At 40.8% G+C, this 12290-nt stretch overlaps 1 protein-coding gene across 1 annotated transcript in view; it reads right to left on the reverse strand.

Annotated features, from left to right (window-relative positions):
• Positions 1-10814: 10814 nt before the first annotated feature.
• Positions 10815-12290, reverse strand: part of LOC149186642 (lipase-like PAD4) — a 33854-nt gene continuing 32378 nt past the window's right edge. Inside the window, exon 2 of the mRNA XM_089409411.1 lies at positions 10815-11234. Coding sequence (XP_089265537.1) covers positions 10815-11234 — 420 coding nt within the window. The remainder of the gene's footprint in view (positions 11235-12290) is intronic.

Genomic DNA, 12290 nt, shown 5'->3' on the forward strand with positions numbered 1-12290 from the left:
TTGATACTTTCAAGAAATGGAAAGCTTTGGTTGAAAATGAGACAAGAAAAAAGTTGAAGTGTCTCAGATCAAACAATGGAGGTGAATATTGCGGCAAAGAGTTTGATAGGTACTGTTCAGAGAATGGAATTCGTAGAGAGAAGATAGTTCTAGGAACACCACAAGAAAATGGTGTGTCAGAAAGGATGAACAGGACAATCGTGGAGCGTGCAAGGTGCATGAGATTGCATGCAGGATTGCCTTTACAATTTTGGGCATATGTTGTAGATACTGTTGTTTGTCTAATAAACAAAGGGCCTTCAAGTTCCTTAGATGGTGGTATTCCAGAGGAGGCATGAACAGGTAAAAAGGTAAACTACTATTTTTTAAAGACTTTTGGTTGTGAAGCCTTTGTCCACATTAATAAAGAAAATAGAACAAAGCTTGAGGCAAAATCAAAGAAATGTACCTTTGTTAGATATGGTGTTAATGATTTTGGTTATCGCTTTTATGATTATGAAAAACACAGAATCATTAGGAGCAGAGATGTCATATTCAATGAAAAGTTTTTGTATAAGGATCAGTTGCAAGAAAAGAGACATGAAAAAGAAAACAGAGAATACATAGTTCTTGTTGAGATCACAGAAAAAGTGATGGTGCCTGAAAATCATAATGATCAACAACTAGAACAACAACCGCAACAGCAAAAAGCGCCTCAAACACCTAAAAGTGGTGTTAGAAGATCTACCAGGATAAGTAGACCCCCTGAACAATACTCTCCTTCATTATATTATCTATTGTTGACTGATTCTAGTGAACCAGAATGTTATGAAGAAGCAATGCAGGTAGAAACCAGGAAGAAGTGGGAGCAAGCCATGAAAGAAGAGATGGACTCCTTAGCACATAACCAGACTTGGGACTTAGTCAGGTTGCTTGCAGGTAAAACAACATTGCAGAATAAATGGGTTTACAGGTTGAAGGAAAAAGATAGAGGTAGAAAAAGGTATAAAGCTAGACTTGTGGTGAAAGGGTTTGCACAGAAAAAGGGTATAGACTTTGATGAGATATTTTCTCCCATTGTTAAAATGACTTCAATCAAAACTATTTTAAGTCTAGTAGCAGCTGAAGATTTGCATCTTAAGAAGTTAGATTTAAATACAGCCTTTCTCCATGGGGATTTGGTGGAAGAGATATATATGCAGCAGCCACAAGGATATGAGGTAAAAGGGAAGGAGAAACTAGTGTGTAGGTTGAAGAAGAGCTTGTATGGCTTAAAACAGGCTTCAAGGTAGTGGTATCTAAAATTTGACTGGTTTATGTCTGAACAAGGTTATACTAGATGTCACTCTGACCATTGTGTTTATCTCAAAAGGAAAAATGACGGCAGCTATATTATATTGTTATTGTATGTAGATAACATGCTTGTTGCAGGTTCTAACATGCAGGAAATAAATGTGCTCAAAAGAAAATTGGCAAACTCATTTGCAATGAAGGATTTGGGTGCTGCAAAACGAATCCTTGGTATGAGAATAACTAGAGACAGGAAGAATTGTAAATTAACATTGTCTCAAAGTGAGCACATAGAAAAGGTGTTTTAAAGGTTTAATACGCAGAATGCAAAACCAGTTAGTATACCTTTGGCTAGCCATTTCAAATTAAGTAAGGAGGAGTGTCCTAAGACTCAGGAAGAAATGGCTCATATGTCTAAAGTTCCATATGCATCAGCAGTTGGAAGCTTAATGTATGCAATGGTCTGCACAAGGCCTGATATTGCACATGCAGTAGGAGTTGTAAGTAGGTACATGAACAATCCAGGAAAAGAACACTGGATGGCGCTGAAGTGGATTCTCAAGTATTTGAGAGGTACCACAAATCAAGCATTATGCTTTGGTGGTTCAAACATTTCTCTACAGGGATATGTTGATGTAGATATGGCAGGTGATAGAGATAATAGAAGGAGCATAATAGGGTATGTGTTTACTGTAGGTGGAACAGTTATCAGTTGGGTCTTAGAACTGTAAAGTGTTGTTGCACTCTCAACAACAGAAGTAGAGTATGTTGCTGCTACAAAGGCTAGTAAAGAAATGATTTGGTTACAAATATTTCTGGATGAATTGGGTAAGAAGCAAGAGTTGGGCAGGTTATACAGTGATAGCCAGAGTGCCATACATCTTGCAAAGAACTCTTCATTTCATTCCAATACTAAACATATACAAATCAAGTACCATTTCATACAGTCAGCATTGGAAGATGGACAGTTGAAGCTGGAAAAGATACACACTAGCCAGAATCCTGCATATATGTTAACAAAAGTTGTAACTAGGGAGAAACTGAGAATCTGTTCAGTTTCAATTGGTCTTCAAGTGTGATGAAGAAGATGATAAATAGTCAGGTCCAAAGTGGATTCATTTTCCAGCAAATGAAGCAGTGGTGGAGTTGCTATAATCAGTCTCCAAGTGGGAGATTGTTGGGTGTGGAGCCTGATTATCTTCTGTATTCAAAGGTATCACCGCATTGGACCCCAGTTCGTATTGGGGAAGCAACGCTGCTCGTAAAATATTTGCTACAAGGGGGGGTGGCTGCGACCTTTTGGGATCCACAGCATGCCTAAAGCTAAGAATAGATTTAAAATTGCCTTGTAAAATGTTGTAATTTCGTAGTAAATCTGGGTCGTTCATTAGGCAGAGATCTGACAATAGAAGTTATGTTTAATTTAGGGTTTTTTGCCCTATAAGGCAAACCCTCGCTATATATGAGGGAATTGTATTGTGTCGATGTATATCTGTATTCTGAGTGAGGAAGAGAGAGGAGATTGAGAGCGAAGAGGGAGTTACAGCGGATCTTTTGTAGGTTGTATCTCTTCAGTTTACTGGATAATATAAAAGAAAGGACAAGCTACTTCTTCGTGGACGTAGCCCAAACTGGGTGAACCACGTATATATGTGTCTCTCTTGTTTTATGCGTTTCTTGTGTTTATATTACTACGATATTTTATGTGTTTCATTGCTCTATAATATATAATTTTCTAGCCATATTCCCCCTCCCCCCCCCCCCCCCCACCAACACAGGCTTGTTGACCAAGTACTTCAACACGAAATGGTCTTTATACATCTTAAAGTGTCCACCCAACAAATAGTGCCCGAACTTCTGGAGCGCGTACACCATAGCTAATCGTCCGCGCTCTGTCGTGGGATAATTTTTCTCTGCTTTAGACAACTTCCTACTTGCAAAAGCTATAGGATGATCGAATTCTCCCTCACTGGCCTGTATCAGTATGGCCCCCAATGTAATACATGATGCGTCCACGTGCACATGAAATTCCTTCTTCCAATCTAGGAAGACTAGGATCGGCACGGTGACCATTTTCTTCTTCTGGCATTCATCATTCCAATAGAACATAGCATCCTTTTTCAACAATTTCTCCACAAGAGCAGTGATCTCGGCATAGCTCTTAATGAACTTCCTATAGTATCCAGTATGCCCTAGAGTTGCGCGTAGCTATTTCACACTCCTCGGTGCCTCCAAGTTTATTATCACTATGATCTTTGTGGGGTCTACCATCAATCCTTGTCTGCATACCACATGACCCAGCAAGATCCCAAAAGAGACACAAAATAGACACTTCTTCAGATTGAGCATGATCTGGTATCTCCTACATGTATCTAGCATCAAGCGCAGACTTGCCACATGGTGCTTGACCAATCCAAACACTGTCTAATCGTCAAAGTATACCTCCAGAAATTTATGAATGAAGTCTTTGAGTGTCACAATGACTATGCGCGAAAATATCGATGGTGCATTCTTCAACTCAAAAGGCATTACAGTGTATTGAAAACGTCCCCATTCAGTCACGAAGGTCATCTTACTTCTATCCTCAGGCGTGATTTTAATCTGATGGTATCCAGAGAAAACATCAGTGAAAGAGTATGCTTCTTGGCTGCCTACATTATTTAGGACCTCGTTAGTGAATGTGGTCGGGAAAGTATCATGCACACAAGCGTCATTCAATTTCTTGATATCTCTACATATCCTTATTTTTTCCTTATGTTTCTTTTCCTGAACCACCATTGGGCTGACCCAATCATATTCTTCCACTAGTTAAGAAATACCTACCATAAGCATCTTATCTAACTCAACGCGGACCCTTTCCTTATAATTTGGATTAAGGCAGTAAGGTCTTCGTTTCACGGGTTTCGCGTACAGTTTCAAGGTGATCTTCATGACACCCAGGTCTCCTATTATTCCCTTTAGATCAGAAAAATTCATGGGGAACAACTCCTGATATTCATGGAGGAGCTCAACGACCTTATCTATTGTCGTGTCATCCCAACAATCCCCAATCTTTGTGAATTTTGGGTCCGCCTCTATGCCAATGTTGACCTGTCTAGTTTTCAGTGGTGTGATTATGTTTGGATTCTCTATCTACGGTCCTTCAACCTTGCAGTGACCCTCGATTTCTGAAATATTAATATTTCTGGGATCCTCATCTTCTTCTTCAGTAATCACGTTATATCATTCTAGTGTGTGGCTCAGCTGGGTAGTCCAATCAGGTTGAATTAGGTCCAAAGGATCCTACAGTATCCTAAATATCACTACTATAAACTCTTGTAGCACCGCGTTAATACAGTAAAACCCATCCTCAAAGTTGAACGTCATTGTAAACCCCTAGCGCAAGATGTCTCATTCTTCAATGCCATGGTGGAGCTTTGTTTTCAAGCACCAATTCATCGGTATGACATCCAAGGTATGCCAAAACAGATGCACCCATTCAGGTTGGGGCTCCACTCCATAAGCCTTATTCCATTTAGCCAGGTGATCGCATGGATCATCCCTTCCATCATACTTTTCTGTCATTCATACTTTCGGCTATCCAAAACGTATTCTCATCATCCCCCTATATTTGCGGCAATAACCGAAATTATCCTTGTGTGTACCCCACCATCTTGCAGGTGTAGCACGCATCGTGCAATCCAAAGCCTGGAAGTGATGTTTCTCTGACACTTCTTTTTCAAATGCATCCAAAAATATATCCACATCAGTCAATCTATCATAAGAAGGTAGATTCCTTACTTCTTATGACAAGCAGTGCAATGACTTGGTCAGCATATTACAGTGCAGCATAGATACTTCATGCAGCCAGTTCTCGCAGTGCTCTAGTTCTTCATCCAAATCTGATGTGCAGGAGCTCTCGCGGTCCCATGCAATACACCCATCTACTGTCAGATTTACCCAATCCATGTCTCACGTCGTTATCTTGTAAATTCGGTCCAAATCATCATCACTTTCATAATCACAGACCAGTTCTGTATAGAATGATCCTTCTGCACGATCCAGTGTTACCACTATGCAGAGTGATTTCTTTTAAAATATCATCTTTCACCTCTTCAGGTTGATTACCCCATTTATATCGTGGCCCAATCAATCCCAAGGAGAACAGGGTAGGGATTGCTATCATCCACAATCTCTATTACTTCAAAATCCACCTGTGCGCTCGTGCCTTCAATATCAACTGTTCCCCCCTGCATCCTCCCCATTGGGATATTTTTCTGTTGATTTTTCAACCTTAACTAGATTAGAGACCACTGAAGCGTAGGTATCCCCATTCTTTCCCATGTTTGTTTTGGAAAAACATTCACGTGGGACCCCAGATCCAAGATAATTTAGTCCATTTCGTATTCCCCTATCTGCACAATGAGTCTCATTTCACTTCCAGTCCTTTCCTTATGCTTATAAAGATTTCTAAATACACGTAGTTCACCAGTAGCATTGTCCTTGCTAGCGCACCAATTGATGAGTTCCTGCAGTCCCTTCACAACCTTACTATCGCAGAGTAGTTTCATGCAGGTCTCTAAGAACGTGGTAATCATGGATGGGTCCATTTCTTCAATTGGTTTCCCCTGACTTCCTGAGGTAGAGGCCTCAGAAAAACTTTTCTTTGCTTCCATAAAGGTTTCTTTTGCACGCTCTAGATCAAACCCAGTCTCCTTTTTAGGTGCTTTACAGACCCACTCACCTTCCGCAGGTTGCTTCCCTTATCCTCGCTAATCGTCATTCCACTCCGCACCATAATTTTTATCTTATGGTCTTCCTCACAAGGCTCAGCCCTCATCATCTGGAGGTTCTGCATCATCTGCAGAGGCTGTGCCCCATTTTTGTGAATCTTAGCCAACAATATAGGGAAATCCTCAGTTGCATGGCCAAACTGAATATAGTAGCGGCATGACAGTCATGTAGGATTCAAACAGTCTCTCACGTAGTGTTCTAGTCCTCCACAATTGTAACAAATCAGCTGCCCTCAGCCTCTACCAAGCCCCCCTCCACCTCGGCCTCAGCCGCGACCTTGATACTCACCTCGCACTCCACCAATGCCTTAGTCCAGAGGTCATGTTTATGCTTGTACCCTATATGTAGGTGTCCTATCCATCACTAATTCATAACTAAGGAAATTGTGCTCTTCATGACCTACTGATTGACAGAAATTGCAGAAGAGTTGTTGTGGTGTCTTGTATGAATTTCTGCAGCAAATGGAAATTGTCGATCGCATGTTTCCTACTTACCTGGCATATAGCAAACCATAGCGCAAGCCCTGCACTTGGCCCTACTATAGCCTTTGGTCTTAGAGGCATTGATCTCCCTACTATGACATAGTTCTAAAAGAATAGACAATGATCCTTGTCATGGCCCTATTGCATTTCAGGCACCAGACTTCTTGGAGCGCCTCCACTTGAGTTGTTCTATCTTTCTTCAGACTTTGCATTTCGAGGAAAAGGTTCTGCAACTACGCATGAATGTGCTAAACCCCAAGATTAGCATCTTGCATTGGTGTCTCATGTGGTCTCATCATGATTTCTAGATCTTCTGCTTGGATCCCAATCTTCTATTGTGATAATGCACCCCTTAGGTAGGGCAGGAGCGAGGCCACAAACCATTCGCAATGTTTCCCATCAGTTAGGTTGATGTTGGCCTCATGGATCATACACTTCAATCTTTGATCCAAATCCCATGGTGTCTCCCCATGCTTCATCATGATCTCCTTGAATCCCACAATTGATTGCGCTTGATACTTAGGTCTACTAAATTCCATATTCAGTGCAATCTCGATATCTGCCAATGCAGACATTGGGTTATCAGTACTGTACTTAATGTATCATGTTACTGTGTGGTCCTGCAAAGCACTAACCAACATCACTTTCTTCTTTTGATCATCTGTGATACCTTGAGCTTCCCATACAGCCTTCGATATGAACCAAAACTAGTCTGGATTTTCATTTCCTACACCCTTGAATACAGGTAGCTTTATGGAGTTCACCATATTGAACAGTGGTGGAGGTGTTAGTTGTGTGGGTGATGGGGTGAGTGGTGGAGGTGAGGATAGAGGTGGTGTGGATGGATGGGATGAGGATGGATGTGGTCTAGGTATTCGCGGGAACCCTTGTCTTAGCAACTAAATAGTGCTCAATAAAGAATCTTGCATTGTTCCTTTGTCATCACTCAAAGGAGGCTCAATCTGCGGGTTATACTTAGGACCTTTTATTCCTTCATCCCTGAAAGACCTTCCACTTCGCATAGCTCAAAACATCAAGATAACTGCATGACCTGCTTTTCATGAAAGAGCATTTTAATCCAAGTATTTAGTGATTTCAAATACTTACCCCACAGTCCTTCGAAGAAGCGGTGCTCTGCTTCACTGTAGCTGACCAAAGTATCAACCACGAATTTTGTCACAAACCCTCCTATGATACGGTTGATCTAGTGATCTACAAGACGTGTGATCTTATCTTCAGAGGCTTCCAACCTCTGCACTAACTCTGAGGTCCAGATAATCTTATTATCAAGCCTCCACCTTCCCTGGTCGTTTTCCAATTTCGCGATCCACTCGTATAATTCAACCGGGAAGGAACAGAAGAAGATTTCATGAATTTCTATGTACATATATCTATCTAAACATTGTTCTTTTGTTAATCGCAGATTCCTATTTTCTTGTGCCGCAAATTCGTGGATCTTCCTATCCAACCAGTCTATAATCTCCTTCTTAGTTGGATGCGACATCACACATCTTGTTATGCAGATCCTGATCCCAGCAACGGAACCATTTGTTAGCTTGATGAGCCCTGAACCAGGTTTAGATTAGTCATCCAAGTAAATCCCTACACTACTGGCCCTTTCAACATTAATCCGTGGAGTGCGGATTGAAGTGTCACTCGAAGAAGTATGGGGGGATGCAGGAACCAAGTTTCCGCACCCTGAGATGGTCGTGATGTCGACTTTATACCTTCTGCCCTTACTTTGCGTAGATCAATAAGCCGTTAAGGCTTATCGATGTAATTTATCTCCTGTCTTTTAGGGCCTTCGTGAAGATACCCAACTATCCTTTGCGCAACCCTAACCAGTGGCTCAGGTACTTATGCGCTTTTATTGTATTATTTCTTGAAATATCTTAAGTGTTCACCAATTTTACCATGTAATTAAGATTGTCTTTGCATAAACATATATCGTTATTTGCGTTCATATAACAGATAGAAAAATATACATTCACGTATCAAATTAGCCTTATAACATAAACCCAGAACTTAACATAACATAATCACATGCAATCCACAGAGGAAAAATACACAGTAATTTCAGAATACTTCTCTTTATTGATGATTTAGATTTCCAATACAAACTTTATCTACCGTATGCACATATTTGTAGGGGTCTGCGCACTCAGTTGTGGACTTCTACCATAGGCCTCTGCACAAGCCGTTGCAGAGCCTCTTCCTATGATAAGACTCTCGCTCTTAGCGTGTCACAGATTCCTCAATGACTCCAACTTACTTCCAACTACTAAAAGACTCTTCTAACACTTATTTTTATACAATCCCATGGTCCGCAGACCATAGGTAGATCCTATACAATTGAAACAACCTATCTAGACTAAGGGCAGAAAACCCTTTTTGAATCTTGATATCTTCGTGCTCCGTGACCACAAAATGTGGAGACTTTACATTTATTTATATAAACTTCGAGTCTTCTACCCCAAAACTTAGGTTTTTAACCCCAAAATTGACCCCCAGTTGACCCATTCCCGACAAAATGTCTACTACATGTAACTTGAGATCACTTGTTTGTCTCCTTCATATTTAATAGTCTAAAATATCTCAAAGATAAATTTATAAAAAAAAAGCCAAGCATACATGCTTGAAGCATATTTCAGGAAAATTCAAAAAGACTAATTTCCTTAGATCATATCTCAAAAATTATAGTGAAACAAGGCTATAACAGGTACCCTAAGATCACTTATTTATCTCCTCCATCTTTCACAGTCTAAAATATCACAAAAAAGAAATTTATAGTGAAAATACCAAGCTGACATGTTTGAAGTTGTTGGACACCTAATCCTAAAGGGTTAGTGTGGAATTCGAATGGACAAAAGCAGTCCAATAGACCTTGGGATCTGAATCCCAAGAGTCACCTATTGTACTATAAATGTGTATCTTATGTTAATAAAAAAACGAACTCATTGATTTATCTTTCACACTGTTTTACTGTCCATGTGTGTTTAACATGGTATCAGAGTCACTTGTTTTTCTGTGGCCTGTTATGTGCATGTCAGTCCTGGCCCTCTGCCATATTCTTTTCCAGTGCTCCTGACATGCTGCCTCTGCCTCTGCCATATAACGCATCTGTCCAAGCCGTTATGAGACCTGCGTTCTCTGTCCATATACGAACCATTTAAAAGCGCTGCACCACCTGGGATTTATCATTATTTCCTGACAAAACTGTGTTTAATGATGCGCTGCTCATTTCTACCATATGACTGCGTTTGTTAGAACTGTGTTTAATGCGTTTTTATGTCGGTTTCATATTCTTCTCTCACTGCAATGCTCCCACAGAGAAACGCCCCAAAATTTGTAACGCTTGTCCGTTGATGGTATATGCGCTACCTCTGCCCTCTGTCTAGACTGCACCCTCTGCTCTTCTCTGACTGGTTTTTATAATCAACTGCATGTATACGCTCACTACTTTATCTGTAAATAGAGTCCTAGAGTTTTAAAAGCTGAGCCTTGTTGCGCGCGTTTTCTCAGTCTTATACCTGGGGTTTTGGTTCACTCTTGTTCCAGAAGAATCGAGAGGACGATTGGTACTCGAGAAGCAGCTCTACTTGGCCGGAGATTTCAGAGAATTTGGATTCTGTAACGATTGAAAAAGGCTCTCACCGTGATTATAATGTTGTTGCTGAAGAAAATGGCGGTCCTCTCGTTGTGAGCATGCTGCCACCGCCATTGCCCAAGTATCCTACTAATTCATGGCTCCGGCGGCCTGTTCTCTATCTTACCGATGCAGAGACTCAGTTCTTGCCATAGAGTGAGGAAGAAAGAGAACTCAAGGCCTGCAGTACCCTGAGAATTGCAACACCAGACAATTGAGTTGAAAGAAGCATGGTTTCAGCCTCACCAAAACACTGAAGTTCACCCACTGCAACCTTGCTTAATCTTTCTGCAGCATTTGACAACTCAGTAATGAAAAGATGTCGATGGGGAGGTGCCACTTTCACTAACTTCATCAATACATCAGCAGCATGAGAATATGCAAGGTCTGACAAACCTTCACATGCCAGCAAAGATGATAATAATCTAAGCTCCGTTTCAAGAATATTGAGAAGCACTGTTCCAGGATCAACTTTCTTTTCTGCAGCAGAAGTTGAAACATCACCATTAAAATGAGGACTTCGCGCAGCAACAGAAACGTCTCCAGATGAAGTCGACGCCACGTGGGAAGCCATGCGTTATATAAAAATATCACAGCATCGTGCGTTCGAAAGCTTACAATCGGCCTCCAAAGACTGTGATGAGTTAAGAGTGTTTAAGAAGTTCTATTCTTTTTTCATCTTTATACTCGTTCTTTTGCCTTGAACAATTAAGTTCTTCAACATAAGCCCAGAGGCAAGAGTCCTGAGTGAGCTTCGTTGGGAGTGATTGCAGCTGCTCTTCATTATTTTCCAGCCACTTTTGAAGAGTTTTGTAACGACGAGGCCTTCCATGAGTGAGGTACGGTCCTGAGTCCTCATTCTTACCCAATCTGTAATAATTAGCGATGTCCAATGGCTCAACAAGTAGCCTGTAGTACGTGCCCCGTGTTATCCACTCTTTCCTGCACTGGAAATCATCGGGTAATTCATCCTTATCGAACTTGTTCTGTATTATCTCGTCCCACCAGCCTGCAAGCTCCAGCCTGTTGAGATTAGCCTGGAAGTCCACGTTACCTCGTTGCTTCTTTTTAAAAGCATCAAAGTATACAGTCTCATTTCTCAAACATTGTTGGCGGTATTCTGCTAGTTTTCATCTTTTTGGGATATTCTGTTAAACGTCGTGTGGTATATGTGGTATGAATGCTGGTCATTTCTGTTGGGATCCGAGAGTGAAGTACTGACTGTGTATACTTTCCGGAGCTGCGTCGAAGACCAATGCCTGAAGTTTATATAAACTGTAATGAAGACTGCATTTTATTGTAAAATGCGACTGCGTTTTTATTGTAATGAAGATTGCGTTTTTACTGCGTTCTTTTAATGAAGACTGCGCTCATTGATTCCTCTGAAGCCTGAAGCGTTGATATGTTTCTGGTGACTGTTTGAAGACTAAAGACTGCTTTTGGTTCTGTCAAATTTACAATCTTACCAGCTACCAAACGAGTCTAGAAAGGTGTGGAGACAACGACTCAGCGGGATTCGATCCCGGGAACACCGTCTGAACTATTGCTCTGCCCGTCGCCATTGCAAAGGTGCTTTTTCAGCGTTTTCGTACCAGAGTCTTCTTTGTCATGTAATGTCTGAACTTCCCGCAGGGCAAGGTTGATATAGGTGTCATGTCACGAAGGAATGTGAAACACTAAGTCAGCTATAGTATTGAATGGTAGATTTGTTCTTTCTGCATTGTGGACTGAACATAATCTGGACACGCAGCAATTTCAATGAAGATCAACTTTATGTGAACCAACGTGGCCAACTAAAATCGGATAACAATTCTTATCCGTGAGCATGTCAAAACGGTGTAATATCATTCAATTTTATATCGATAAGGTTATGTTATGTTATAATATGTTATAATATCATTTTCAATGAAAGATCAACTTTATATCAAAAAAAATTCCAGATCCAATTTTATTGTGACAGTGCCATGGGAAGGAGTCCAATCAGCCTATAGAAGGGTCGAATATATTGTTTTTCACCAGCAGTAGGAGGGCTGAGCTATTTATCATTCAGAGTACAAATTCCAAGAAGATTTTCTACCACCATCCGTTGATATTGAAGTCATTATGTCCAGTAGTTGAGG

This window comes from Pinus tabuliformis, chromosome 3_1 (genome assembly GCF_031772625.1).
Source record: "Pinus tabuliformis cultivar Carrire ecotype Pingquan chromosome 3_1, CPIR1, whole genome shotgun sequence".
Taxonomy (NCBI): Eukaryota; Viridiplantae; Streptophyta; class Pinopsida; order Pinales; family Pinaceae; genus Pinus; species Pinus tabuliformis.